Below are 27,987 nucleotides of genomic sequence, written 5' to 3'. Positions count from 1 at the left end.
GCCCTGAAACGCGAGCCCCACATGAATAAATGATGGCCATGCCTTGGCAGCTCGGTCCAGCCCCCCAGGCCGGGATCTGACCCGCGCTGCACCGGGGCTTTAAGGGCAGGGTCCGCCCGGGCCGGGCAGCGGCTCCGCGGGGCAGGGGAGCATGGAGGGGAACCCGCACCTGCTGCAGCTCATCCGCAAGATGCGCTCCCAAATCAACAAGCTGGAGAGGGAAAACAGGGCCCTGAAGGGAGAGCTGCGGGGCTGCGGGCACGCAGCGCTGCCGGCACCGGGAGATGCGAGCGGCCGTGCGGGGAGATGGGAGCCCGCCCGTGGGGCCGAGGGACCGGCGGCATCCTCGGCATCCCCAGCATCCCTGCAGGGAGGCGCCGCGGCCGCCCCAGCGCCCAGGGAGCAGACAGGTACCGGCGAGGGGGCTGTGCTGGCACTGCCCGGGCGGGATGTGCCCGCAGGGAAGGGGGATGAGCTGCCAGCTGCCTTCTGGTTGACTCCATGGAAGAGCCCTGGCCCCATTCTGTGCTCGCAGCAAACCCACAGCACTGCGTGCCTGGCTCTGTGGGCTTTGCAGGGTGCATCCCTCCCAGCTGAGCTCAGTGGAGCATTTTACTGCTGCTCAAACAAAGGATTCAACTCAAAGAGTTTGGTTTGCTTAAGCAGAATTTGACTTTCTGCTTCAGGTTTTCACAGGCGTGGAGTCTCCTCTCCATGCCTGTCCCCTCTCTGTTCCAGGCAGAAAAGGGCCAACACTCATAACCATGCCATAACCCATCCTGCCTTAGTCAAAGATGAGGAAAATGCTACAAAAAATAACGGGTTGGCTGCATGCATCACGCCAGATGTGCAGTTTATTTTTGCAGACAACGCAGTTTGTTCTTGTTGAGGCAGAGAGGGGCCAATATATAGGAATACATTCTCTTCACAACTTTATCAGAGGGGAAACATGGAAATGTTCCTCAGTTATAGATGTCTGGTTGGGACTTCTGGAGGAATTAATGAAGCAGGAATCAGAGCAAAATGTGGCTTGGTGAGAAGTATTGGAGAAATGGCCCCGCAAGTTTTCATGGAGACAAATCTGTGTGAAGGAATAAGATGAGAGGCTGAGCAGCACGGGTGGATTTCCATGCAGCCACAGGGGTGCTCTGATGAGCAGTGCTTGCTGCCAATCCCACTGACCCCGTGGCCAGGCTACCAGCCTGAAGGGGCTGCTGGTGGCTAGGGATGTCATCAGCTTGGGAGCAGCTCCATGGCCTTTTGGCAAGGGGAAAGCTGTGAAAAGTGCTTTCTAACCCTGTGGATCTTCCTCTCCAGCTGCTTTCTAGGGCAAAGGGTTTGTCTGGCATCCTCTGCCTCTCAGCTTCACCACATACAGAATGGTTTTGAGCCCCAAAAAAGTGATTAAAAATAGAATGGTAGATCATTTGGAGTTGGAAGGGACCTTAAATATCATCTAGTTCAAACACTCCTGCTATTGGCAGGGACACCTTCCACCAGACCAGGTTGCTCAAAGACCCATCCATCCTGGCCTTGAACACTTCCAGGGATGGGGCATCCACAGCTTCTCTGGGCAACCTGTGCCAGTGCCTCACCTGCTGAAATCTCATGTCCCCTCTTTTAGCTGAGAACTGTTCCCCCTTGTTCTAGCACTATCTGCACACATAAAGTCACTCTTCAAAAATACATTGAGGAAATCTGAATTGTCATTATTATTAATCGTACTAATATTGTTTGTATCTCTGCTTTTTTCTCTGCTCCTCAGATACTGCCATGACTGTGAGACGCTACCCCACTGCCTCCCCAGCTCCTGCTCCTTCCAGCCCCAGGTGCCACTGGGCTGGCAGGGAGCCTCCCAGCATGGGGCTCCTGGGGGTGCCAGGCAGTGCCCAGCCAGCAGCCCCTGGTGCTGCAGCACAGCTCAGCAGGGAGCAGGAGGAAGGGCCTGGACAATCCCCAGCCAGCTGTGTCTCCTACAGCCACCCCAGCAGCGTGCAGCTGTTTCAGGAGCGTGTCTGCAGGTGCCAGTAGGTTTGGTTTGCCTCCACAGCACCACCTGCCTGGGCTGGCCACGGGTTTCACCTCATTAGATACATGGATTTTGCTCTGGGTTTTAGTATGCTATCAGCAAAACAGTTGTTTGAGTGTGGATGGGCCCTGAGCAGACTGGAGACCTCTTTTGAGGGAGCTGTGCTCCCCCCTGCACTGCATGAGGTTTGGCAGTGGGAGCTGGTTAAATTTGTCATGGAAAGGAGAGGCTGAGGCAGAGAGAAGGGGGTTGAAATCTTTGCTCTCTTAAAGCCAGGCAGAGTTTTGCAGATTGATGTGATGTTCTGACAAGCTAAGCTTGAAAGGGCTTTTTAAACTTTGAACAAAAAGTACAGAAATACCAAGGAACTCTGCACTATACCTTTAGAAGTGTGATTGCTGTGGCTCATGGATTTAGATGTATTGTATCATATTTCCCCTGTAACTGAAGCATTACAAGTTAATGCTTTCAGCCTCGAAAAAAGTAGTCAGAGGACAGCTTCTGAATTAAGTGAAATGGCTGCTGGACCAGCCCTGAGTGTCTCTGCTCATTGATGAGAAGCTTTCCATCACAGGACAAGAACCACAGGTAGAACCAGCAGCAGTGGGACTGTGATGTATGATAGCCCAGCCACATCCTGTAGCTGGTGCATCCACCTTGGGAATTCATGCTGATTCCTGGGTTCAGCAAATCATGCTGTGCTCAGAAGGGCAATCATCCAAATACCCTCAAAGCAGGTGTTTGAGCAGGGAGAAGCCCAAGGCTCTGCCTGCCTGCCCCTGCATGTGCTGGGACAGGGCTCCAGTGGCCACCCTGGGGCTGACACTGTGGCTGTGTCACCTGTGTGGAGGTGCCTGTGCATGGCACAACAGCTTTAGCTCTGTCCCCCTAAATCCTCAGAGCAGACCAGTGCCCAGCCCCTTGCACTCCCTGTGCAAAGCTGATTTGGGGCCCAGCTCCTCTCTGAGAGGCTGCAGGGGACAGCAAGGTCAAGCTTTCAGAGGCACCTGGGTTTTCCTGCAAGGACATTTCAGGGTCAGGCGTTTTACAGCAGTTGGACACCTAAATTTAGTCCCTGGCAGGGAACTGGTGTCGCTTTGCAAATCACCCTGACCCTGTAACTCTGGGTTTCTGTGCATGCCCTGCTGGCTCAGGGACACTCAGGGCTCTGGGTGCACATGGACACTTTGGGGGTTGTGGGGTCCCAGTTGTGGGTTTCCCTGGGTCTGGATTGAAGGCACTTGAGACAGTAATTCATGTTTGGCCTCAGGTGTTTATTATTTCTCATCAGTAAAACAGTCTCAGTACTGTGAGTTTGGCAGCTTTTCATTAGAAGGCACAAAATGGCCAACAGTCTCTTGTTCCAAGGTCTTTTAAGACTAAACTATGCAATTGAGAAATGACACCTGGATTATTTTCCCTTTTAACCCAATAACTGATCCCAAAGAGCTCCAATGGGGACTTTTCTGCCCAATTACAAAATGCCACCCAAACCCATGAAGAAGAAGGAAGAAGAAGCAACCCAGGACCACACCCTGTGCCCTCCATCTTGCTGCCACCCACAACACACTAAAAATCCCAAAACCTAAATTTCTTACAAAGTGATACACCTGCACTGCTCTCTATAATCTATTTCACACTTTTGTGGATTCTAGTTTATCCTGAAGTCTGGGAAACTTTCTCCACAAATGAGGGTCAAAGTCAGTGCTGCCCTGGGGGTCAGGGCACCCCAGAGCAGACAGAGAAATATCCCAGTGCCCTGGGTTTCCAGAGGGGCTTTGCCCTGGAGCCAGCTCATGTGGGAGGTGTGCGTGCAGGCAAGCACGGGCAGGCCTGGGATGGCAATGGCAAATCCTGCTGCTGGCTCACGAGGGGAAAGAGCTTTCAAAGCAGCCAAAGCTGCAGCCCAGATCTGTTCCATGGAGTGCTGGGGAGCTGCTGGGAGCCCCGTGACCAGAGGCAGCAGTGATGGTTTGATGGCTGCCCTTGGAGCTGCCTTGTCAGGCTGAGCAGTGGCTCAGGGCACTCCCTGCTGCCTGCAGGAGGAGAAGGGGCTGTGGGAAGAGTTTCTCACCTCACCCCCTCAGCAGGCTGGGTGGTACCCTGAAACACAAAGCTTTGTGTTTCTTACACCCAAAAAAGCCACCTAGAATGCTTTATGGTCTTAATGGGGGATACTTCTGTTATATACTCAAATGTCTGACACAGACACCCATCGCAGCTTTTCTCCAGCAAGGTAATTTCTAGCAATTAGTTCAGCAAGCTTATTAAGCTTAATTTTTTACAAGGATGACATTTTTTGCTTTTCAGCATGCTGCTTCATGTTGGGTTTTCCTATTCTTAGTTTATTGTAGCTTCCTCACATTTTGCTCCAAAGCTATAATCCTGTATGTGATGTGAATATTTTTGCTTTAAAATTAACTCTCTAGAAGTATCACCTTGAATTTTTATAGAGTGCCATTGCACCCAAGTAATAAAAAAACAGCACCGCTAACAGATCATCTCTAATTTGCACGTCTAAAATATTTTAATTCACATATGCTAAAGTATTATTTCTACCAAGGGATTCCCACTGTGTTTGGTGAATGAAAAAACCCCATTAAATATTTAAATCCAGGATAAGAGAGGCTAAGAACTCTTTTCAGAGCCATTATACTAAAATAACTGAAGGGTCTCTGTGGGTGCACATGCACCCCCAGGGTTCTGTGCACACACAGCTTTGTACACACAGGTCAGGGAGATGTGAGACTCGATGGAAAAAGGCAGATGCTTCCAGCAGAGAGCACCATGCCTGGTCCTTTGGGATGGCCATGTGAATGGCAAGAAATCCTGCAAGAGTTGAAAGCATTTACTTTTTCCTCAGTCAGGTTGGTGTTTTGGTTTTGTTTTTTTTTACTTTCTCTGCGTGTTTTATACATTTGTAATCCTCATAATGATTTCTCTTTTTTTCTCCAGGGGTAAAGTGAAGGCTGTGAGTTTCCTCTTACCAACAGATATGTCATCATTTGCTGAAAAGCAAGGTTCTCTCAAAAGCCCACAAAATCAGAGCACGAAACATCTGATGACCATCACTGAAAAGGATATGTGAGCTGGTGAATTTTTAAAGGCCCATTGATTCCTGAGATCAATTGCCCTTAAATGATAGCTGAGTGTCAGGTTCCTCTCCTGCAAAACGTTTTGGCAGGATGCCCACAGAGCATCACCCAGCCGTGGTCTGGGTCACTGGCCTGGTGTTCGGCATGGAAATGGAACCACAACCAAGGAGCTGGAATCCCAGACACTGCAAAGGTGCCTCCACACAGTGCTCCTGGGCAATGCATTCAAGGATACCTCAGGACTGATGAGAACAGGGTGCTGAAGCCAGGTTTGGTGTGTTTGTCACAAAAAGCAGAAACTGTCACCATTTGTGTTTGCTGATTCCCTTGACAGAAAGGTGTCTGATGCAAATGACAAAATAAGAACTATCAAAGAGCCTGGGAGGTTTTCTCTGTAGATAAAACTTTCAGACTTCACTAGTACAGCAAAGTTAAGGAGATATTACAGAGTCAGGTAATGTTGCCCTGAATTTCTGTAAAGCTTGGCAATGAGTTTATGTCCTTTGGGGGTTCACTTCTAACAGAGCACAGGGCAAAGTGCTTATTGGTATGAAAATATGACTACAAATCTTCTCACATGGTGTGCTTATCCAGCTGGAGACTAAAGGCTGGACACCAAGTCAAAATAGGAAGAACTCTGAATATCAGAATTTTTTAGGAAAGGCTTCTCAGCACAGCGCAGACCAAAAACCATTGGTCTGAGCAAGCAAGTATAACAAAACTGTGAGACAGAACTACAGACAGCTTGCAAAAAATTAGCAGTGCTTGTTAGTCTAATCACATAAGTGGAGATAACATTCCATGTGTTTATTTTGATTACAACTATTTATGGAATCAAAATACTGCACACTGCTATTTTTTTCTGTACAGGAAGCACTGATGATTGAATATTGTATGAAGAATACATGAATAGTAGATGTTTGTACAGATAATTTTAAGGAAGATTTTCATCTCATTGTCTACTCTTAAAGTCTTGAGTTTTCTAAGGGGAAAGCAGAGACTTAGTAGGAAAAAAATTCTCTGGAATTTCCATGATGTTGTCCACTTCTATGAAATTGTGTGTTTCCTTTTTCATTTGGAATTTCACCATAGTTTTTTATATTCAAGTGTGGTTTTAATATATTCTCACTACTGAAGTAATAATTTCAATTTTTCACTGCTATTTTATTTGTGCATTTTTATGTTCAGCTTGGATCCATACAGAGTTGCATTGTAATGTCAGAAGTAATGAATTAATGCTAATGAGGTTCTAGTTTGGAAAGTTTACTAAACAGCCCATTTTAGAAGGCTTTACAAGGAAGTGCTTTATAAATGTTTTAAGGAAAGCATCATTTGTGGGAATTAAACACTTCATATGTGTTCAATTAAGCACCTAAATCCAGTTGTTTTCCCTCAGGAAAGTAACAAAAGTCTTTGAAAAATCTGGCCCCCGGACCTTTAAGATACCTAAACTTTTACAGTTAGGGTTTTAACACCAGATTTAATGGGATTTGGGAATTCATATGCTTTAGGAAGCTTTCAAAAGTTTCAACTTTTAATTTCTCTAAGCCTCAGTTTCCATGAAGCAGTGGTGGGAATTTCTTTCTCCCACCCTTTTTGTGTCAATTCACTGTAGATCTGTGACTGACACAAAGACTGAGCACTTTTGTAGGCCTAGAGGAAAAGGAGAATAGAAAAGGTGGAAGGGAAAAGAAGGACAGGAATCAAAGGAATCACTGACAAATGGCAGTTGGTATATTAATGAAAAGATTTATTTTTGAATTATATTTTTGCAGTCTTTAGAAGTGCCTACAGATTTAAGAACACATGATGATGCACAGGCACATTAATGTTTAGAAGCAGCTGTGCAGATTTCACCCAGCTCTGCACCTCAAGGAGAACCAGATTGTAGCAGATGCCACAGAGAAACCACTGAGCACACCATTTTTACCACAGGACAGCATGAAGTAACTTACCATGGAGCACTTACTGGCAATTAAAACATTCCAACATTAAACACCCATAGATTGTTCAGAGCAAGAAGGGCAGGTTTGAGCAAAGCAAGTGTTCAATGGATCTCTTCTGGAGGAAGCTAAGCCAGAGCCTGTGCTTGTGAGGTGCTCCAAAACCTAACAGGTGCTCATTGCATGGGACCACACCTGGCAAACCCCTGGAACACCTCTTTAGTGGAGAACAGCACCAATGGTTTCACTCTGTGCATCCTCCTCTGCTGCAATAATTGCACTAATTGCTGCTGCAGACTGAGCTGCCCAGCTCCTGTCTCAGAGATTTGGAAAAAAAAACTCTAACCAGGTGAAATTTCATCTGGCTATACTATAAAGAGGAGGAGATGCCTTTCATCAGTCTTTGCTCTCTGTCTGGTGTTTAAAGAGCCTTGCTCCTGCTGCAGACACAGAGGTGGAAATGTGATGCTCCAGACTGTCAGAGAGGAGTAACTTTATCACCTTGTCCAGTGAGTTCCAGCCCAGAGTTCACATTGGTCTCATGCCTGCATCCTTAGTCGATGAATCCACAGCCAAAGGTAATAAATCAGTGTGCAGGGCACATCTTCTGTCAAAGTCACCCACCTAGTCCAAGCTCCATTTATAGGAGTGAGAGCACAATTTATGATGCACCAAATTGTCTACAACCTTTATATCCATTGTATTTTTGCTCCTCTCTTTGAAATCCCTGACAAATGAGCTTCAATTTTTCTCTCCTGTTTCTGATCAGACCCAATCTAAGAATATGTCAGCATGGAAGTATTTCAGTTGAGCAGCCTCTGATACCAGGTAATGTTGATCTCTAATGCTGTTGTTTTCAATGATGCTAGCAACATTAATTCCAGCACTGACAGTCTCCTCCTGCAGTCCAGAATCTTTGCTGTTTTGGGGCTTTGTTTTGGTCTAGCTGGGGTGAAAAAATGAGAAATAAACTTGAAACTTATTTGAAGGTCTCAGATAGGTTGTAGGCCTTGAACAGTCCTTCAGTGTTGTGACAAATCTGATGCTTTGTAACTCCACCATTTCCATGTCCTTCTTTGCACAGTATGTATGGCTGGCTCAGAGACCACAGGTGCTCTTTTCTACTGTTGGCTGCTATCAAGTACACATTATTCTCTCTTCAGGATGCAAAAAATACAGGTTGTGTTAGATCTATTCTGCACTTCTACTTCATAATGCCTTGACCCAACCAAAGATTTGTCAGGAAATTAAGCTGTTATTGCAGTTAAAACATAGGAGGAATGCTGCTAACCTTACATGGGGAAGTTGTTGGCTGTGCTGGAGTCAAGACAGATGGTCACTTCAGGGAATGTTTCTTTTATGGCAAGTGCTCATTTGAGTAGGAATATTTCTAGCTGGATGAGTCACCTCTTTCTCGATTGCTGCATCAGATACCAACACATGATTTTTACACAAGGATATTCAAAGATGTGGCACAGGCTGAAAATGCATCTTCAAAGCATCCTGCAAGGATTTCTTTCTCTACTGGAAATATTATATGTCCCATGTAGATGGATTAAAAAAATTTCCTCCGCTGTTTTATTTTTACTGAAAACTGTGATGAAATATCTTTTTACTTTTTTTTTTTTTTTACAAAATCATGTGGTACTCATATACAAAATCAGTCCCATAACAGCAAAATGCACAAAATCATAATAAAATTTCTCTGTTTAATGCAAAAGTAAGAAACTTAGAGTAAAGTGCAAAAATTGGAGCGAACATTTCTATTCTGTGGCTCTTCAGCAGCAGGTTTGACTCTCCCCTGGTTTGGAGGACGAGGACCATCGTCTGCATGCTGGTTGCCATGGAGACTCCCATCGCTTTTGGAATCACAAGTTCTGCCTGAAAGGAAACACTCCTGCACTGTGAGTTTTGAAGGACCAGAGAGGTTTCTGTTTGTCAGCACACCACATACTAGATTAACCACCACATCTAAGCAGGTGGGAGGGAAGGCAGTAAAATATTTTCTAGTAATTAGGGACAACATATTTAGTCTGTTTAAAATCCACAAAGCACATAAATAGAACTACAAGACTTGCTGCATTAGATTAGGTTGTTATGGCATCAAATCTGTTATCTCAGTATCAGCTACTTCAAAGGAGAATGAACTTTGGTCACAGAACATGAGCATGGCAATAAATCCTCCTGACTCCTGCAGCAGGCAGGACTGAGGTCTCTCTTGAGTTGGCAAGGCTGCCCCATAACTACATCTTTCCTAGGAAAAGCTGTGTACATGAACAGTTCATGGGTCTGCCCTGTGAAGAGCTGTCTAATGTTTATCCATTCTATCTGCACTCCCAGAGGGGTTCTGGGGTTTGGCAGCTCTGTCAGCTTCTCTCTCACTGGTGCCAACCAACACCTGGGATTGCTCCAGAGGTGAAAGTTGTCTGGCCCTAACGATTGTGCAGAAGGGTAATGTGTAAATGTTAGCATGAATTTCTGGCTTGACAAAACTATGGTTATTTAGAAGATGAATATGAAGTACTTGCAAGATTAAGCCTCAGTTACTTCCTAGTTCTGTGGTCTTTGTGAGATGGTAACTAAATAACTACCTGTTAAACCTCCAGCTTTCATCTGATTCCTTCTTTTGAGGCTGTTTTGTGCATCTGTGGGGCCATCAACATACTTCATTGCAATAGTTGGGGTCTGGTCCTTCTTTTGCTGAGTCTGAGTAGCTGAAAGAAGAATACAAAAGGACATTTAATTGGATTGTATTATTGTTCATTTGTTCAAGGAGGAAAATATGTGTTGAGCTGACTCTACCTGGCTGATGAGAACTTGGTATAGTTTCAGTCTTGCCTTCTGGAAAGGACTGAACAGATTCATGGCCAGAGTCTAAATCTTTCATTGGCCTTCCCATGATCTCATTCTCAGTTGCAGATTTATTTCTAATGAGGAAGTATGTGTGCATTTTCCCTTTGCCTTTTACTTCTATTTCTCCTCTTTCAGTAATCTCAAAATTCTTGTATTTTAGGCACCTAAAGTATCAGAAGCAAAATGACACATGAAAATTCAAGACAAGTAGAAATGACACTGATGATTTCAAAGAGCTGAGTGATCAAATCACAACAGTCTGGGGAAAAGAGTCTCAATTTGTGAACAACTGAGGATTTGTTTCAACTGTTTATTCAAGCCTGCTGTGCTTTCATAGCATTACACATACAGCCTGATCAAAAACTAATGGATTATAAAGTCAAATACTTCAGTAGGCTGGAGGGGTCTTATTTACCAGTAAATAGAAATGAAGCACTGAGGCAGCCAATATCAGCTAGACAGAATTATCCCCAGTCATTCCATCAGAGAAGGCAATCAGGTCTGTCAAGCACGATTGACTCATTTATTTTACATCCAGACTTGCTATTCCCAATTGCCTTTTTCATGTATCCAGAAATGGCCATTTGATTTTCTCTGGGACTGGCATGAGGCTGATCAGCCTGCAGTTTCACCATGTCCCCTTGCCATTTTTCCATACAGCTGTAGCTTTCCTCAGCTGCTCCAGTGCTGACAGCCAGCACTGCCATCACCCAGCTCTCATTACCTCAGATCCCTTCTGCTCCTGTGCATTTCTGTAGATTGAGATCTCTCAAAAGACCCCTGCTCTGATCCTCTTCCAGTACTCATAGTTCACCTACTCCTTGAACCCTCACTCTTGGTGCAGGGACCTTGAAGATCTCATCAGTGAAGGCCAAAGCAAGAGAGGCCTTGAGTAACTCAGCCTTTCTTCAGGACACTGTCACTAAATCACCTGCCACAGCAGGTCCATGTTTCTATTTATATTCTAACATTGCAGAGCTCCTCTGACTGCCTTTGAACTTTGTTTGCCATCTCAATGCCAGCTGAGCTCTCATTTTCCCAACATCGTTCCTGTGTGCCCAGATAATGTTGTTGTACCCCTTCCTTTGGAGTTTGTCTTTGCTTCCACGCTGGCATACAGGTTTTATGCCTACATAAAGTTCTTGGAAATGCAGTATTAATTTTTTACAAACATGAGTTTCTGGAAAGTAAATTACAGCATGAAGAGGATAGCTGTTTATGAAGTTAGTCCTTAGTAAGTGTAAATGAAACTGTTTCACTACAAATTATGGTGCTCAATCAGAGAGATTTTAAACCTTTTGTTATTAAATGTTCTAGATGTTCTGTCTTTCTAGCACCTACATCAATTTATCAGTATTTCCAAATAAGTTATCACTTTCTTTTTTTTTTTAATATTTTGCTATCTAGCATGGAGACTCTCAAACCTCTATTTCTATATGTAAGTATATTTGGAATAAGTAGGAAAAACATAAGGTTCTTTACAAGCAGTGGCTTCCCTTTACAAGCTGCTTAAAGGAGTGACTAAGCACCATCTCCCCTGAAAGGTGCAGTGCCAGGGCAGTGGATTTGAGCATGGATTTGAGCAGGTGAGGTTTCCCTCAGGGTCACTCACTGGTAGGCGCTGGAGCTCAGGTGGATTTTGCTGGGGACGCCGTGGCTCTCCATGCGGGAGGCGATGTTCACCGTGTCTCCAAACAAGCAGTAACGAGGCATCTTTTCTCCCACAACCCCCGCCAGGACAGGACCTGTATGGATCCCAACTCGAATCTTTACAAAGATAAAACACCCCCCAAAAATGTCACTTGTTATTTAACATCTTTCTTAATGCTGTGCAGACACCGAAAAGTTCATCTCAACACGACACTGGGTGCCAGTATGATATCAAATATGCACAGGGACAGGCTCCTCATGGAAATGTGCCCTCATGGGCCTTGCCCCAAGCCAAAGAGGAGTCAGAAGCAGCTCTTGGAGCTGCTGCTGCAATACATTAAGCAGAAGCTCAGCACAAGAAGCAGACAGGGAGACACACATGCACCTTTGTGTTGACTTACTTGGATAGGATTTCCAGAAACTGGGTTCTGTACTCCTTTGGCTGCCATTATCATGCCCAAGGCAAAATTAGCAACTCTCTCTGCGTGAGTGGGCACAGGCACAGGGACCCCCCCCACCACCATGTAGGCGTCTCCAATCGTCTCCACCTTTAATTGAGAGGGACAAGCACATGAGCACGCCAGGTGCATCTCACTCAGGTTTCTGTTCTGCTCTTCAGGGCCCTTCTCATCTGCACCAACTCCCCCTTTCTCTTAAAAGATGCTTCCAATCACTGAAAAGCTTTAGTACACATGAGTTTCCTTGAGATGGAGATTCTCTCCTTCACTCCACACTAAAAATTCCATGGCATTCTGGCCCTGCTCACTTGAGCCACTTTAGATATCAGAGTGAGAGACCCTAAGGAGAAAGGGCTGCTGTGCCAGTGCCAGGCTGTTTGCCTTCCTCCTTCCCTGGGGATGTGCAACGAGCTGGCCTGAGGCACAGCCTCCTGAGCCAGAGGTTACCTGATAGATGAGTGCTGTTAATTAGCTCTAATTCACAATTGGTGCTAAAAGTGTATTTCTTGTTTTAGAGAGATTTATTTTTTAAAAGTCACAATACAGCAAGGGAGCCCATTCACTGTTGATTATGATTAAGGGATTCACACAAAATTAAGGAACCTCCAGTCTCAAGGATCTCACAGAACAGAGTGTGAGCTAAACAGTTTGGGAGCATCCTTCCCTACAACCAGCTGTTTTCCCACAACAGCTGCAGTCTCTGAGACAAATGCTGAAGGATTTGTCCTCCTTCAGGCACCCAGTCTCCTTGAAATTCATGCTAAAGTACCTGAGAAATACTTTGGATTTTGTTCCTGTAACAGAAATTTTGCTAGGAATAGAGCAGACCTGTTTAAAAAAGAGAATTCTTAAACGTTCCACTGTAAAAGCCTGTTACATGGTAATGACATTTTCTAAACTGCTCTTATGAGGTTTCACTGGCCCATTTATCATCCATAAAAAAGAGATCTTTTAGATTAAACTAATTGCCTTAAAAATTAACACCAGTGGGAGAGTGGAAACATAATTTAATATTTGGGTTTGTTCATTAACAAACAGTGACTTAAAACAGTCCCTCACTTCAATCTCAAAGAATGTGTTCCTGTCCATGCCTTCTATCAGACAGCCAAACCCACAGTGATGCCAGTAATTTTCTGTAACAAATTAAAAACAACTGTAAAAAGTTACTAATGCAAATAGATACCATAATTATTTTTCGGCCATAGCAGAAGATTTAATTTAACAAGACTTATTCATAACTTCTGATGTTTATAAGCTTGGGCCAAGTTTGTTTGATCAATGTCACTATTTCATTGCTTTCCCAATTCCCTGCAATAGTAATCTCATCCTTGCTCTCTGTACCCCAGTAACTGCCTTCAATATTAATAGGAGTTATATACAGGCTTCAAAAGGACATTATTATAGTGACAGATCATTTACTTTTGATGGATGATTTAGATAGAATATGATGCTAATTCATCCTGAAATCCATGGGCCATGTCCTGGATTCTTCAATTATTGAATACAGATTCCTTGCCAAGGAAGAAATGCTTCTGATTTCCCAGTACAATTTATTGTGGGATGAACTGCAAGTCTTGCCTGAGCAAAGAATAAATGAGATTTGGATTTCACCCTTTACTATTTCTGCCTTCCTAAATATTTAATGAGCTGAGGACAGACAGAAACTTAGGAACTGTTCTTCAGCACATCAAATCTGGTACCTCTGGAAGTGTTGATAGCACTATTATTGTAGGCCAGCCAGGGCTCTGATCTTTCCAGCACAGTTTGGAGACCACATGCACCCTCTAGGTCTAATTGATGCTCTGTGGGGGTTAGCAGGAGAGGATACCATTGCTGAAGATCTCCATGAAACAGAAGTCTACCCATTGTCTGGGTATTGTCTAAAATGCTATTTCCCACCAAAAGAGACAATGACAAAGTGACCTATTTAGAAGAGGTACAAATAAAAGAACTAGGCAAATTATTCATCTTGGATAGGCATTTGAGAAAGGAGGGAGAGAGAAATATATATGAAAGGAGAGCCATTCTGCTATTGGCATTGTGGAAAGAGTCTTTAGCCTATGATAGAAGTTGTGTTCCTGTCCAATAATGTGCACTTCTTCCTGTTTTTCAGTTTGTGTGGCCACTACAAATAGGTAATATTTTATGGTTTATCCAACAATCATGCTGTGGTGAAGAGGATTTAAGTACTTTAAAACAAAACAAAGAAAAAACAAAACAACAAAAACCCAAACAAACAAAAAAAGCCCAGCAAAACTTTCTGCAGCTTTTTTTGATCAGTACCTACCTTGTACACATCATGCACTGTGGTCAGTCTGTCAAACCTCAGGTACATTGAATTTAACATGAGAACTATCTGAATAGGCTCACACTGGGCACAAATGTTGGTAAAGGTCACCACATCACTGAACAATATAGTGCACTCCTTGAACTCTCCTGTGGGCACAAAGAGCAGTGGTGTTTGTCATGGCTGCACAGTCACAGGATCTGTTTGAGGCTTGCTTGAAAAGATCATTCTATGGCCTCTCAGTTGTAATAACCTCACCCAGGTACTGAGATGAAGGAGAGGTGTCAGAGTAAGAATGTATCAATACAGGGTAATTGCACATCTCAAACAACCCAAACATCTGAATGCACCATATACAGGAAACACTTAACTCTTTATCCCTTTCATATATGTGCTTACTAAAGGGAATTTAGGCATATTATTGCTACCCTTAATAACAATGGGAATCATCATGATCCTACATTTATAAATAGCATAAAGGTACTAAGAGAATTTTCTAGCAAAGACCTCTTTCTTTACTCCCTTCACTCCTGAGCCCTCGTTTTCCTGTATATCCATGTTAAAACCAAAATCTCAGATTACTGCTGAAACACTGAATTTTGTTCACTGAATGGGCAGCACTACCACCTTTCACCACCTTAGAAACAATTTTGGCAAAGAGCTTCCAAAGCTTTCTTTGAAAGAACAGCCTAATTTTTATTATCAGTGAAATTAATGGTCTGTGATCATCCTCCTACACATGGATGTCATCAAGTAGAGAATGGACCCCAATGCAGTGGCAAAGGGGCTGTGCCAGCACCCCAGCCTCTCTATCCCCATCCCCATTGCACAAATCACACAGCCCAAATGCACCCTGTTCATTCACCTGCCTCAACTCTCTTCCCCTCTTTCAGCTGGTTGGCCACGTGCTGGGGCAGCATGGCATAGAGCAGAGCTTCAGTCTTCTTCTTCTCCTCCTCCAGGTGCTTGGACAGGATCCTCAGCTCCTCCTTCTTCCTCTCCAGCTGGCTGGAGAGCTCCATCTCTGCCAGTCTCTGCTGGTTGAGGAGAATGAGGTCCCTGGTGACGTCGTGGGGCGCGATGTCCGCGATGTGCATCTGCCGCTCCTCCAGCTCGTGCAGCGTGCGCAGCAGGGGCGAGCACAGGTACAGCATGCACTGCAGGGGCTCCATCCACATCATCTGCCCTGGGGGAAACAGCCGTGGCAGGGCTTTTCAGCAGGGTGGCCTTTCACAGGGGGCTCTGCATTACTGCTGCTAGCGCTAGGGGATGAGCTCTAAGGTCAGGGGGTTTCTGTAGGGTCTGAATGATCACAGGAATTTATTTCCTAGGAATTCGAGGTGAACTTGCTGAGAGGAGCCACACTGGGCAAACAAAATTTTGGAACCCAGGAAGCAGTCACTCCCTCAGGTGTTGCAGGGGCTGGGCAGAGCCCAACCAGGATTCAATTCCCTCCTTCTCATGAGGAACCCCAGTGCTCACAACATCTCCCCTCTCCTTTCTGCTCCTCTCTGCATTTTCCCCTCCTCTCCTCCTAATTCTCAGGCTGTTCCCAAAGCCAGTCAGTCAGAATCATGCACAGGGGAACTGAGACTCACGGTGATTAAGCAAAACATTTGAAGTTTAATTTCACAGTGCATAGTTTGTGTCCTGGTAAAGTCAGTGGCACTTTCCTCCCTGGAAATTGGAACTTTCAGTTACTGACATAATCTAAATAAGCAGTAACAAAAATGCCTGAAAGGTAAAAGGGATTTTTGGTGGGGAATCTAGTTTTTTGAGTTTTGGTTGAGGTATTATTATTATTACTATTGTTGTTGTTGTTGCCATCTTACTTCATAAGTATCATTGTTTTCTAAACAGCAATCTAGAAATTCCTATTTCTTTCTTTCTCCTTCACATCATCCCCAGGGCTACTGGATGAACAGCTTTAAAACTAAGAGGATTGAAACATCAGAAATACATGTGAACTAACCCCTAGAACATAAGAGAAAGTATAATTGTACTCATGGCTGGTCAAAGTTCCTTGTTTTGGTAGCATTACTTTTTTCAAGGTTGTCCCTAAACCCTCAATCTTTTTCTGAATCCCAGGAAAACAAGATTTGACACTCATTACATTAAGGTGAAAGGAGACAAGAGAAAATTAGGTCATATAACATAGCTCATAAAAGAAAAACTGAAGTCACAGAACAATTAAACCAAATGCCACTATAGTTAATTACACCAAGCAGAGGATCATCCCATATTCAGTCCTCTCAGTAAAAATAAAGAAAATACAGTATCTTTTTTGCTGAGATAATTTTAACTGGTAAACTCTCTTACGTGGCTTTGGGGGGGTGTTGAAGACAGAACCTGAAAATGTGCCACAAAAAATAAAAGCACAGGGAACTAATCTATTTTTAATCACATTGGAAACCCAGCCAGCAGCAAATAACTCCCCTCAAAGGCATAAATTAAGAACAAACCATGTATCTACATGTGGGTTTTGCAGTATCAGAAAAATCACCATGTTTCTAAGCCTTTCAAATAGGAGCAGAGTTGTTGCTTCTGAGTGAAAGCCTTCAAAATCTGGTGAGGTGATAGCAGAATTTGTGTACAAGCATCTACTGCTTCTCTAAACAGAACCATCTAATCTCCTCACTGGCCAAAGGCTATTTATAGGAGTGGAGTGAGGTCAGGAGTGCACCTCAGCCTGATTCCTGATTTAATATCAGCACTTAGGCTACTCAAACACTGAAGTACCTCTCAGCTCTAGCATTGGCCGCTCTTTCCATGACTCAGGCATCATCTCTCTTCTAGTCTGGAACACAAATTGGCTGTTGATGAATTTCTGAATGCTGGAGATGGTGAAGGGCACTTCTGGGTGAATGATCCTGAAATACTGATCCAAGCAGATGCCCATGGTCTGAAGGCCAGGTACAATCTTTTGAATGCTCACCCCAGCTTGCTTCACTTTGAGCTTAAAAAGAAAACACGGACAAATGTTACAATTCATGTCCCTTTGGATTCAGACCAAGCAATTGTTCATAACATTTCCAGACTTAGCCTTTCTAGAGCACATGGCTTATTTCTGGGCAAAGTTTCTACCTTGTCAGTGTAGTGCTACACAGCCCTGAATGCATGCCCTTCATAGCAAGACAAAGCCCCAAGAAAGGCATGCTGTTATTAAAATGCTCCTTCCTGTCAATTGTGAAAATCCCCCAAAGATACCTGCTATTATCCCTGCTTGCATTTCTGTAGGCCTCACAAACAGCCTTACAGGAGAAAATTTGAGATACTGGAGTGCCTTGTATTCCAAAATGAAAATAACTGTGGCATAAAATGCCTTGGCAAATATTAATTTTCTAATAGATGCCATGGGTTACTTTCTCTTAAGGAAGTGTAAAGGTTTAGTCATTTTCCTTACTCTGCTGACCATACATGAGCTCTTAAATTCTGCAGAAATGTTCTTCTCTGGTTGTCATTGGTTATTGAAGCTCTGACCTGGCTACCAGTAGTGGGTGTAGGACTTTTCTTCTTTGCACACTACTAATTTTATTAAATTATGCATACTGGCCTTCTTTTCAGGCCAGTAAAAGAAAGGTTTAGGTTTAAGGTTAAAGGTTTAAGAGTCTGTATTTTGGCTGACATGGGCAGTGGCATGAAGCAGATTATATGTTCTGCTATCTCGATCAGCACAATGCCAAAACACGTTCCTTGAGGGAAATGTATTCATGGTTCTTCTGCTGTCCCATGCTCAGCTTCTCCTTTCTTTGCTCCTGTTTAAGCCAATATTCTCTCCACAGGGTTCAGAGCAGGAGGAGCTGTACCTGGGTGGGAACCCAGGGGAGCAGCCAGAGGACAGCCCTGCCAAGGGGCTGCAGAGGGGTGAGCACAGCAGAGGAGACTCAGTGCTGCCCCAGAAGGTACAGAGATTGTGGGTCCCACAGGGGCTGCCTGGTGCAGGAGGTGGCTGGGCTTTCCCAGCAGAAGCAGGTAGGAGCAGACTCAGCAAGCACATGGAGCCTCAGCTGCCAGCAAAGCCCTCCCAGCTGTGGGACAGATCAGTAACTGGGAGGAGAGAGGGAAACTGTAAATGCAAAGGCATTTTAAAGGATGGGGCATGGCTCTGGTGTATGCAGGGACAGGAAGGTGACCAGAAACCTCAAAAAATTCTGCTCACTATTTGGTGACAGATAGACTGCTGCAATAAACCTTGCTAGCATATCTGCAGATGTTTCAGACATGGGAAACTCAATGCATTCAAAGGAGATTCCTATCTGCAGTGATAGAGAGCATGTCTCTGTACAGAGTATTTCTGCAAATCCTGTGAGTGAGTGTACACTGCACACAGAGCACGTGCAGCAGGGACAGTCTAAACAAAGGGAAATTACTCTGAGGTTTATGCAAACTAAGAGCCCTGCCCACATGCTTGTCCTACCTCTTTGTCAAAAACCATATGAAAAGGAAGTCCATTGCAAAATGTTTTTGTGTCAATCCAGAGGCTCTTGGGATAAACAGGATCAAATCCTCTCAGGAGCTTACCTGTGGTGAGATAGATGTGTTGTTTTAAAATCAGGCTGCACTTCATAAAACCAATCAGCATGACTTTTTATCCCTCAGTGAGACAGGACCCTGTATCATAGTGAGTGAAGACAAAGTAAAGAGTGTGTGGGCCCAGAAATGTGCCCCCATCTGTGCTAAATGCTCTGCAGTGTAATCCACAGCTGATCAGCAACTAATCTGAGTCGGCTGAGTGTTTAAAACTTAAGCACACAAAAAACATAGAGCACTAGATTTCACTAGATGCATGAAATTAGATTGAAAAAATAAAAACAGATGAACAACTAGATGTTATTTCTCTATGAATCTGCAGATGCCATAGCAATATAACACAGGCACATCCCATAAAAACGTGCACAGAAGTGGATTTAATACACTTTGCCAGCTACTAAGGAACACTAAGAGAAAAATACCCAGTGTGATCTGAGTTTTAATCTCCTGTACAATAAACCATATGTACAATGTCCATAGCACAGAGATAGAATTACTGTTTGGTTTCTAGTTTACTTACCCTGAAATTTTTTACAGAATGGTCACAAATCTACAGAGTAGTTTGTGCTTACTAGCAGATATTTTTGTAAAAGGAATACAGTGGGTAAAGTATCAAAAGAGCTCATCTTTTGAGTGAAGCACCCAAAACCCTTGATCTTCATGGCATATACTTGGATTCCCAGTAACCCAGCAGAATCAAAAGATGATTGCATCCAGTGATCTCTTTCCCCCTGAAGGTGGCTATGACAGTTACTCCAGTAAGTTCTGCTGAGAACAAATGTTCAAGTCACTCAGGAAATTGATGCAAATTATTGCAAACTTAGAACCTAGCTTTTAGACCTCTTACTGCTTCAGGGGAAGTCAGTGTGGGATTTTAATTTATCAAAGTCTGGCTCTTGATAAATCCTACTTATTCCTAAAGAATTATATTTTTTTATTAATAATGCTAGTCTAAAATTTTATTTTGAATATATATTCATTTCTTACTTAGTATATCTGCCCTTGTAATGCATGTGACACTGCACCAGGTGATACCAGGTTCAATTTTTCACTCATCCCAGAATGCAGGCATCTTGGCAATGCTGAGCTAGATTCTCATTCCTTTTGGGGAATCAAAAGATCCTAACTGAAAAATTCTTTCCATTTTATAAACATATATAAACATCTAATACATAGAGGCAAGAACAGAGATTTAGAGATTAGCAGTAGACTTTTGGTAGTGGAGGATGTAATTTGGCTTTCAAAATTTACTACAGTTGATAATTTTGGAAAGGAGTAGTATCTACCAAGCTAAAAAACACACATTTAAATTCAGCATCCTAAACCGAGTGACATAAGAATGAAGAATCAAATTCACCACACAATGGCATTTTACAGAAGAACACTTTTCAGATGAAAGCCCTGTTTAAGAGACAAAAGTGATAGGTCATATTCCACTTAAGTATCTGTCATTACTAAGCATGCTTATTATCTGCAATTTTTCTTTGATCATCAATGTCAAACTGAAAGAAACTTAACCAGAAACATTTTGAAAAGTTGCAGAGGAAATATAAATGGTAGCTTCAAAATGGATGGGTGGGTGGGGATGGGGACTTTCTAGCTGAAGAGACTCAAATCATGATGAGCTCCTTCTGAATGATCTCTCACCTTTTCCTAATGTGATTATTCCTCTTAATGTTTTCCAGTGACTTTTTTTAACAGGACAAACAGAGTTTCCTCTGTCTCCATTTGCATTCTTGGCTTTTTCAAGGTCCTGTTGAAATAAATCCAAAAGGAAATTCAAGGGTGTTTTTATTTTAAATATATTTCAGTAACATGGTGATAATGAATATTAAAAATACCTCTTTATTCAGTTGGTTCTCAATTTGTTTTTCAGAGTCAGCAAGACATTGAGATGAGGAAGAAAATTCATTTCTCTCCTTGCACGGAAATAGAGGGTTTTGAGTGACAAGAAAAACAATATGTTCCTTTTTCCCAGTTCTTTCTTCTTCTTCTGTTTGATTGACTATTTTCATTGAAATCTCAATGTTAAAAAAATCCAGGGCTGCTGCACCGATGATTCCTGAAGGGGAAACAAAAGACAAGGTATTGCCAAGAACAAAACCTTTTCAATTCCCCTTTTAGAGGGCCCCCAGTGGAATTTCACTGTTTCAGAAATCACTTTCCCAAAGAACTCTGGAAGAAGAAAGCAACATGTGTCGTCCTTGCTGCAGCTGCCATGATGAGAGTATGCTCCTAGGAGGTCAGCTTCAAAGTTGCTGCTGCTTTTGCCTTGGCTGAGGATAAATGCTGGTTTTCACCAGGAGCAGCTCAGCAGGGTATCTGAAGAATGTGTTCAAGTAGCCATAGAGCAAAAATATGAATTCCCATCAACCCAAAGAATGCAGGGAGTCTAAAGAGATTGTGCTATACAATCTATTTCAGTCATTGAAGAGTACTGTACTTTGAAAGGAAGGAAATATCTTTCATGCAGATGCACAATGAGTTCTCTCATTTCTGGTCAGGTATTAGGCAAAATACTGGACATCAAAATCACATCAAAAGCTCTGTCTGAAATTACAAATAATTCTGTGCTTTCAATATCAAATAAGTTTTGACAACAAGGGAAGTTTTGATGAACTTCTAAATTCACCATCATTTATGAAAGAAAGGAATATGATCATCTCTTACAGACCTAGAGCTCTCTAATGCTTGCACAAGCACAGCTCTGGAGATGCTGGTAAATGCTGGTAAAAGATTCAGTTTGGAGCAGGGTTCAGTAGGAGTTTCACAGATTGGATGTACTACAGGGTGGATGAATGTCTTCAACTCAACTGGAATTTCTACTTCACGGGACTTTAAAAAGCACGAGCCACAGAGAATTAGTAAACAGTTAGACACGATACACACCATGAACTTGAATTCTTCTTCCAGGGAGGAAATTCTATAGCAAGAATGGACTTTTATGGCCTGGGTTGTCATACCCAAAATTTCATCAACTTTTGATGAAATTTACTGGGAGCTAGGAGGGATCAGGCATTAGGGAAACACTGAGTTCAGAGTCTGGACACTGAAGTCTGCCAGGCTTCAACTCCATGGCCAGGCCTCAGCTGAAAAAAGATACTGAACTCTGAGTGCACCTGCAAATATATGATTACCCTGTATGTGTATTGCACTGATCTGTACTCTGCATTAAGTCTCATTACCTGGCACGATATGGCACAGACCTCTTCTGTCTGAATAGTAATGTAAATGCATTGACCCATCTTCATTCTTTTCTACTCTAAAAGATGGTGCATTCATCTCCTGAGGAAAAAAACAAAACCAAACCTCAGCATCTCTTTTTCTGGAAAAGTCTGCTTTTTCAGAAAGTAGACTGATGAATTCTACTAGTACAAAAGCATCTCATGCCTTTATAACATAAACTGTAATATAAATAAGCTAAAAACCAGAAAATTAAATATTCTCACCTGTGAAGAAAAATCTGCTAGGCATTAGAGCAAATGTAGTAAATAATACCTATGTTGAGGACTATTCAAAACCAATAATTTTTAGAAATTATCCTAACATTTGGAGTAATCTGTTTCAGAACATAGCAGAAGAGAACATGCTTTGGTGATTATTTATTCACACCTATGAGATGCTGTTCCTTGTGTTATGCACTCTGGCAGAGTCCATCCATCCATACCTGCTCAGCAGTTACTATCAGACTTGCCTGGTAAGAAAGGGACAGGTAGCTGTGCAGTGCATCCAGGTTCTCTATGAACTCATAGAGATTTCCACCCAGTGTCCTCAGCATATGGTCGTAGCCTGAGCGCTTACAGAATTCAAAGAAATACTTTCCAAACTCCCTCAGAACAATGTCAGCAGGGACACCTGGCAAAATAAAGATACCTTAAGGAATAAGAAGGGTTTGGAAGTTCTTGCAATGCTGTCAGGTGGATTAAGACTGAAGGCAGAAAATTTGCAACAGAGGGAAGGCATTCCCAAGGGCACAGGAGACAAAAGCTGGGCTGCAGTCTCAGGCCTGACCCAGGCTGATCCGATTTTGAGGCATGCTAACACATACCTAATACTTTGCAGGCTTTGTCCACAAGCTGCATTGTGATCTCATCTTTGTAAACCTCAAAAGTCAAGAAAGAATCCTGGACTCCAGCCTGCAGCCTGCAACAGAGAAGACAATATCCTTGTCTCAGCAGTGCTGTGAATACAACATGCTTAGGTGACCCAACTGGCATGTCTTAAGGACTGTTTGCTGTGAATGCACTCCTCAACCTCCCTCAAGCATTGTATTGGAACATACTACTTCACCTAATGATGTAAGTTTAATATTAAAGTGCTTTAAATTAATTAAATTGCTTTAACATGGCTGAATGGTGGTGTCCACCTCACCATTTCTGCTGTTTCACATTATGGTATTACAGTAAACTCTTTCAAGGATTAGGATATCATACTGTGGGGTGCTAGAGCAAGTGGAGTCTTAATTTGTCTTCTGGTCTACTGGTTTGTTGTTTCATGTGGACACAATAGCCACAATAGCTATTGGGGCTCCCCAAACCTGCTGATTTTTTTTATATTGGCTTCAATGGATGATAATATATCATGGATGGATTATATGGCATCAAAGTATCATTTATGTATTTTGGAAATCCATATAGCTCATAAAAGACAAAAAAAGACAAAACCAGAGATGATAACAAGGCCAGATTGAATGGGACTTTGAGGAATCTGGTCTAGTGGCAGGTTCCCTGCTCATGGCAAGGGGATTGGAACCAGATGATCTGTGATTCTATGATTTAGCTGCTTTTCTGAGTACTGGAATTAAACTGACTTTATATTAAGGATGACATCTTTTTAGTGTAATTACTTCTCAATATTGTCATGTGAGTCAGCAAGTCTATTGCAAAATTGTCTATAAGACTAAATGTCATCTTTAATTATCTGATATGACAAATTAATTGGGACGAATTAGTATCAGAGGATGAAGTGTTACAAGGCAAGAAACTCTTGCTTTTGCCCTTTTAGTTAATCCTAATTACTACTTGAGATACATCAGCTACCATTTACCAATAAGAAATTATATCCCCTGCTGCTGAATTCCTGAGCACCTTCTTTCAATGCACTACATTTATTGGGAACACATTACCTTAATTTTTCCCATGTTTCTTCACCATACTTTTCAACCACCAAAGACTTCAGGCACATGTTTATAAATCCATACTGCAAAAGCAAATATATGAACATGGAAAAGATGTACTGGTTTTTCAAATGCTGCCCCAACACTCCACCTTTTTGTATTTCAGATTCCTCTGCTAATTTTATATTGCAAGAGAAGTAATAATGCATGACGGCCTAAAGAGAAAGTAATGTTGGACAGCCATTATATCTCTCAGTAAACAGCGCAGCGTTTCTCTCAGCGTTTCACAAGCACTCAGCCCGGGAGAGCACGCACTCAGCGGTGTTTCACAGGCAAGGGCCGAGGCCGGGCCGGCCGGGGGTGCCCTGTGCGGCTGCGGCCGGAGCTGGGAGCTGCGGCCCGGGCACAGCATCCCGGCATGGACAGAGCATCCGGGCACGGACACAGCATCCCGGCACGGACACAGCATCCCGGCACGGACACAGCATCCCGACATGGACAGAGCATCCCGGCATGGACAGAGCATCCCGGCATGGACACAGCATCCCGGCCCGGGCACAGCATCCCGGCATGGACACAGCATCCCGGCCCGGGCACAGCATCCCGGCATGGACACAGCATCCCGGCCCGGGCACAGCATCCCGGCCCGGGCACAGCATCCCGGCCCGGGCACAGCATCCCGACATGGACACAGCATCCCGGCATGGACACAGCATCCCGGCAGGGACACAGCATCCCGGCACGGACACAGCATCCCGGCACGGACACAGCATCCCGGCCCGGCTGCGGCAGCCGCGGGGACACGGCCGAGCGGCGCTGCCGCGTCCGCACCGCCAGCCCCGCTGGGACCGGGGCAGCGCCGGGAGAGCGGCCCGGGAAACAGAGCGCAACAGCCCCGCTCGGTGCGCCCGAGTGCCCCGCAGCCTGCCCGGCACGGCGCTCAGCCCCGGCTCTCGGGCTGGGGGCCAGCGGCAGGGGCTGCCCGTCTGTCTGTCCGTCCGTCCCCAGCAGGGGCTGCCCGTCTGTCTGTTAGTGCGTCCCCGGCAGGGGCTGCCTGTCTGTCTGTCTGTCTGTCTGTCCGTCCGTCCCCGGCAGGGGCTGCCCGTCTGTCTGTCCGTCCCTCCCCAGCAGGGGCTGCCTGTCTGTCCCCGGCCGCAGCTGTTTGCGCACGACAGGAGCTACCTGTCTGCATATCTGTCTCCAGCAAGGGCTACCTGTCTATCTGTCGGTCCCTGCCAGGATCTGTCTGTGTGTCTGTGTGCCCCGGCCCGCCTCGCCGCCCCGCTCACCATCCTGCCGCTGCCGCCGGTCCCGCCGCGCCTCCCGCTGCCGGCCCGGGGGGCGGCGGCCCGGCCAGGCCCGGCCCCGCCGCGCTCGCCTGCGGCGGTGACACCCGGTAGCGCTCGGTAGCGCTGGGTAGCGCTCGGTGGCCGCGGTCAGGGACGCGCCGGCCGCGCTGCGGTCCCGGTTCCGGTGCCGGTCCCCCCGCGGGCCCGGCTGCTCTCCGCAGGAGAGACGCGCTCCCCGCAGCTGCGGCTGTGTCGGGAATTCCGAGCGATGCCGAGGAGCATCCCGGGGCCGCGGCATCGCCCGCACGACGGCAGCTCGCGGCAGGTCCCCGGCCCGCTGACCGCTGCTGAGCCCCGGCCGGACGCTGCGGGCACGGCCGGGATCAGCGGATGCCAAGCTCCGGAGGGCAGGGAGCCGGGAGGGTGATAAGAGCGGAGGAGATTTCTTGCCAAGGGTTTCTTAAAACTGCCCTTAGCAGAGCAGGAGCAGGAATGGTGGAGTCGATAGCCACCCCTACCCCAGGACAGGAGGTTTGTGGGGAGAAGCAGCACTTTCCATTCGACTGCTTCTGAGCCGGGAGTTGCTGCCAGAGGCCTGACAAGAAGCGGGAGGTGAAGCTCCCTGCATGTGGCTGCCATCATCCAGGCTGTGTCTGCAGCCACCCAGCCTGTCTCAGAGGGAAGGACAGCAGCAGGGATGTTAACAGGAACAGTGATTGGTGTTAGGTGCAATGAATTCATGGGGTTTGGTGCTTGGCAGAGTTATCTCATTTCCTAGGTTTATTTTTTAAATAATTATTTGTAGAGTGAGAGATTTGAGTGGTTTGAGAGTCCCAAAGGAGCAGAATGAGGAACTATTTGGGGAAAACCCTTCTCCCCTTGATAAAGATGAACTTCTGTCCTCCATCAGCCAAACTGGCAGAGGCAGTGAATGCTGAAGCCCTGTGCCACCACCTCATTGCTGCTGTCTGCTGCAGGGTTGTGGGATGCTGCAGGGGTCTGTGCATTCAGCCAGGGCTCTGTGCCTGTCTGGCAGGGAGGGGTTTGCTCTTGGTGTGGTAATTCTAAGGCACTGTGCTCATGGCTCTGTCTCTGATCCTCAGCCCTCCACTGCTGTGTTCAGCAGACACATCAAAATGTGGGCCAAAGCCCTCCACCAGGCTACAGAACCACTGAAATTTTGGCAATCACAGCCTTCCCATCAGCCCTGTGCTGTCTCTGCCCTCCCACAGCCTCCTCTAAATTCCTCCCAGCCTTTCTGTCCCACACCACCAGTGACCTCACTAAGAGACCTGTGTCTCTTCTCAAATGCTGCCTCATGAGCCAAAGCCTGTCAGAGCCAGGCCCAGGGGAAGAGAACTGACAAAAGTCTGTGCCCTGCTGTATTCCCAGAGCTGTGTGCAGAGCACTAGTTTAGCACAGAAACATGTACACAAACCCTGTGTATTTCCTGGACAATATCAAATATTTGTTCAAACACGCACCTGTTGGAGCTAGCATTGCCCAGCACAACAGATGGCCTAGCTCCTATCTCCTGGTTTTCTCTCCCTGCTCTGATTCTTGGGAGCACCCCTGTCTGCTGCAGGGCAAGAGGTGGTCCTGGACCCACAGACTGAGCCCCACAGCCCAGCCAGCCAGCAGTACCTGGGGGGAATAAACACCATGTCATCTAACAATCGTATAGGTATGCTTACTGCCTGCCATGTCTAAATTAATTTATACTATACAGAAATGAAACTCATTTTAAGGTTTATAAAACTTGAGTCACTGGTGAGATTTGCAATTACAGTAAGAACTTTAGTATCCTCTCTTCTAGTGCTTTAGCATCTTTTCTTTTTCTCATTGTATGACATCTAAATAAGCAACACAGTGATTTTAGTAGCAAAGATTAGCAACTATCAAAAATATTTGGAGATGCAATTCAGGTAAGTTATCCAAAACTCACATTAGTACCTATATGTGGCATTCACATTCTCTGAAAAAATCCCTTTGCCCAGTATTTTTCTCCTGGGAAGCTGAGAAACCTCAGAGAAAAAGGAAAAAAAAATATTATCTCATTTGCTTCTCCTGTGTTGTGCTCACATGTGGAATGTGTTTGGAGATTGTTTGTTTCATTGGATTCTGCTGTGAGTTGTTTTTGCTCTTTGGCCAATGGATGCCAAACTGTGTCGGGACTCTGGAGAGAGTAATGAGTTTTCATTATTATCTTTTTAGCATTTAGTAAGTATCCTTTCTGTATTCTTTAGTACAGTTTAGTTTAGTATGCTTTAATATAACATAGTATCACAAAAAAATAAATGAGCCTTCTGAGAACATGGAGTCAGATTCATCATTCCTCCCTGCCACGGGGGTCCCTGCAAATAACTTACCTATTTACTACACCTATACTGTACAAGGTAAGTCATACTGTAATTGAATTCATTATTGCTTTAGCCCTTCTTTGGTTAGTGAATTGATTCTATTTGTTTTTTCTGGTCTGTTTGTGATTATGAGAGAAATCTGGATAAAGAATATTCAAGTCAGGATTGGGTTTTGTGGGTCATTAGGCTGCTCATCCTTCACAGCCCCTGGTCCATAATGTGTCCTCGGTCATCTCAAGTGAGAGAACAGAAACCTTCCAAGTAAAAGAACAGAAATCAAGGGGTAAAAAAATTATAATACACTTCTGGTGTCACTAAGGATTCTTTATTCCTTTGGCACAATGTAATCAACACTTCCTAGAATTTTGAAATCAGCA

At 44.6% G+C, this 27,987-nt stretch overlaps 2 protein-coding genes across 2 annotated transcripts; one reads left to right on the top strand and one right to left on the bottom strand.

Moving 5' to 3' along the window:
• The first annotated feature begins 11 nt into the window (after nucleotides 1-11).
• On the top strand, nucleotides 12-6,860 carry CCDC195 (coiled-coil domain containing 195). Its single transcript, XM_071437502.1, has 3 exons — nucleotides 12-410; nucleotides 1,766-2,027; nucleotides 4,985-6,860. Exons 1-3 carry the CDS (start codon nucleotides 152-154, stop codon nucleotides 5,115-5,117), a joined length of 654 nt encoding a protein of 217 aa, XP_071293603.1. The 5' UTR covers nucleotides 12-151; the 3' UTR covers nucleotides 5,118-6,860.
• LOC139594890 (guanylate cyclase soluble subunit beta-2-like) lies at nucleotides 6,854-25,512 on the bottom strand. The gene is made up of 16 exons (XM_071437501.1): nucleotides 25,251-25,512; nucleotides 23,971-24,044; nucleotides 22,894-22,988; nucleotides 22,540-22,700; nucleotides 22,031-22,130; nucleotides 20,687-20,907; nucleotides 20,493-20,598; nucleotides 18,733-18,836; nucleotides 17,055-17,271; nucleotides 15,181-15,501; nucleotides 14,316-14,464; nucleotides 11,972-12,118; nucleotides 11,533-11,687; nucleotides 9,870-10,084; nucleotides 9,659-9,781; nucleotides 6,854-8,948 (listed from the first exon to the last, which is right to left on the bottom strand). Exons 1-16 carry the CDS (start codon nucleotides 25,251-25,253, stop codon nucleotides 8,797-8,799), a joined length of 2,343 nt encoding a protein of 780 aa, XP_071293602.1. The 5' UTR covers nucleotides 25,254-25,512; the 3' UTR covers nucleotides 6,854-8,796.
• Nucleotides 25,513-27,987: the final 2,475 nt, after the last annotated feature.

Source organism: Agelaius tricolor, unplaced genomic scaffold (genome assembly GCF_023055355.1).
Source record: "Agelaius tricolor isolate 1412-34295 unplaced genomic scaffold, bAgeTri1.0.p SCAF_12, whole genome shotgun sequence".
Classification (NCBI taxonomy): Eukaryota; Metazoa; Chordata; class Aves; order Passeriformes; family Icteridae; genus Agelaius; species Agelaius tricolor.
The sequence above is the reverse complement of the archived record's forward strand: the minus strand, read 5'-3'. Positions and strand labels throughout refer to the sequence as shown.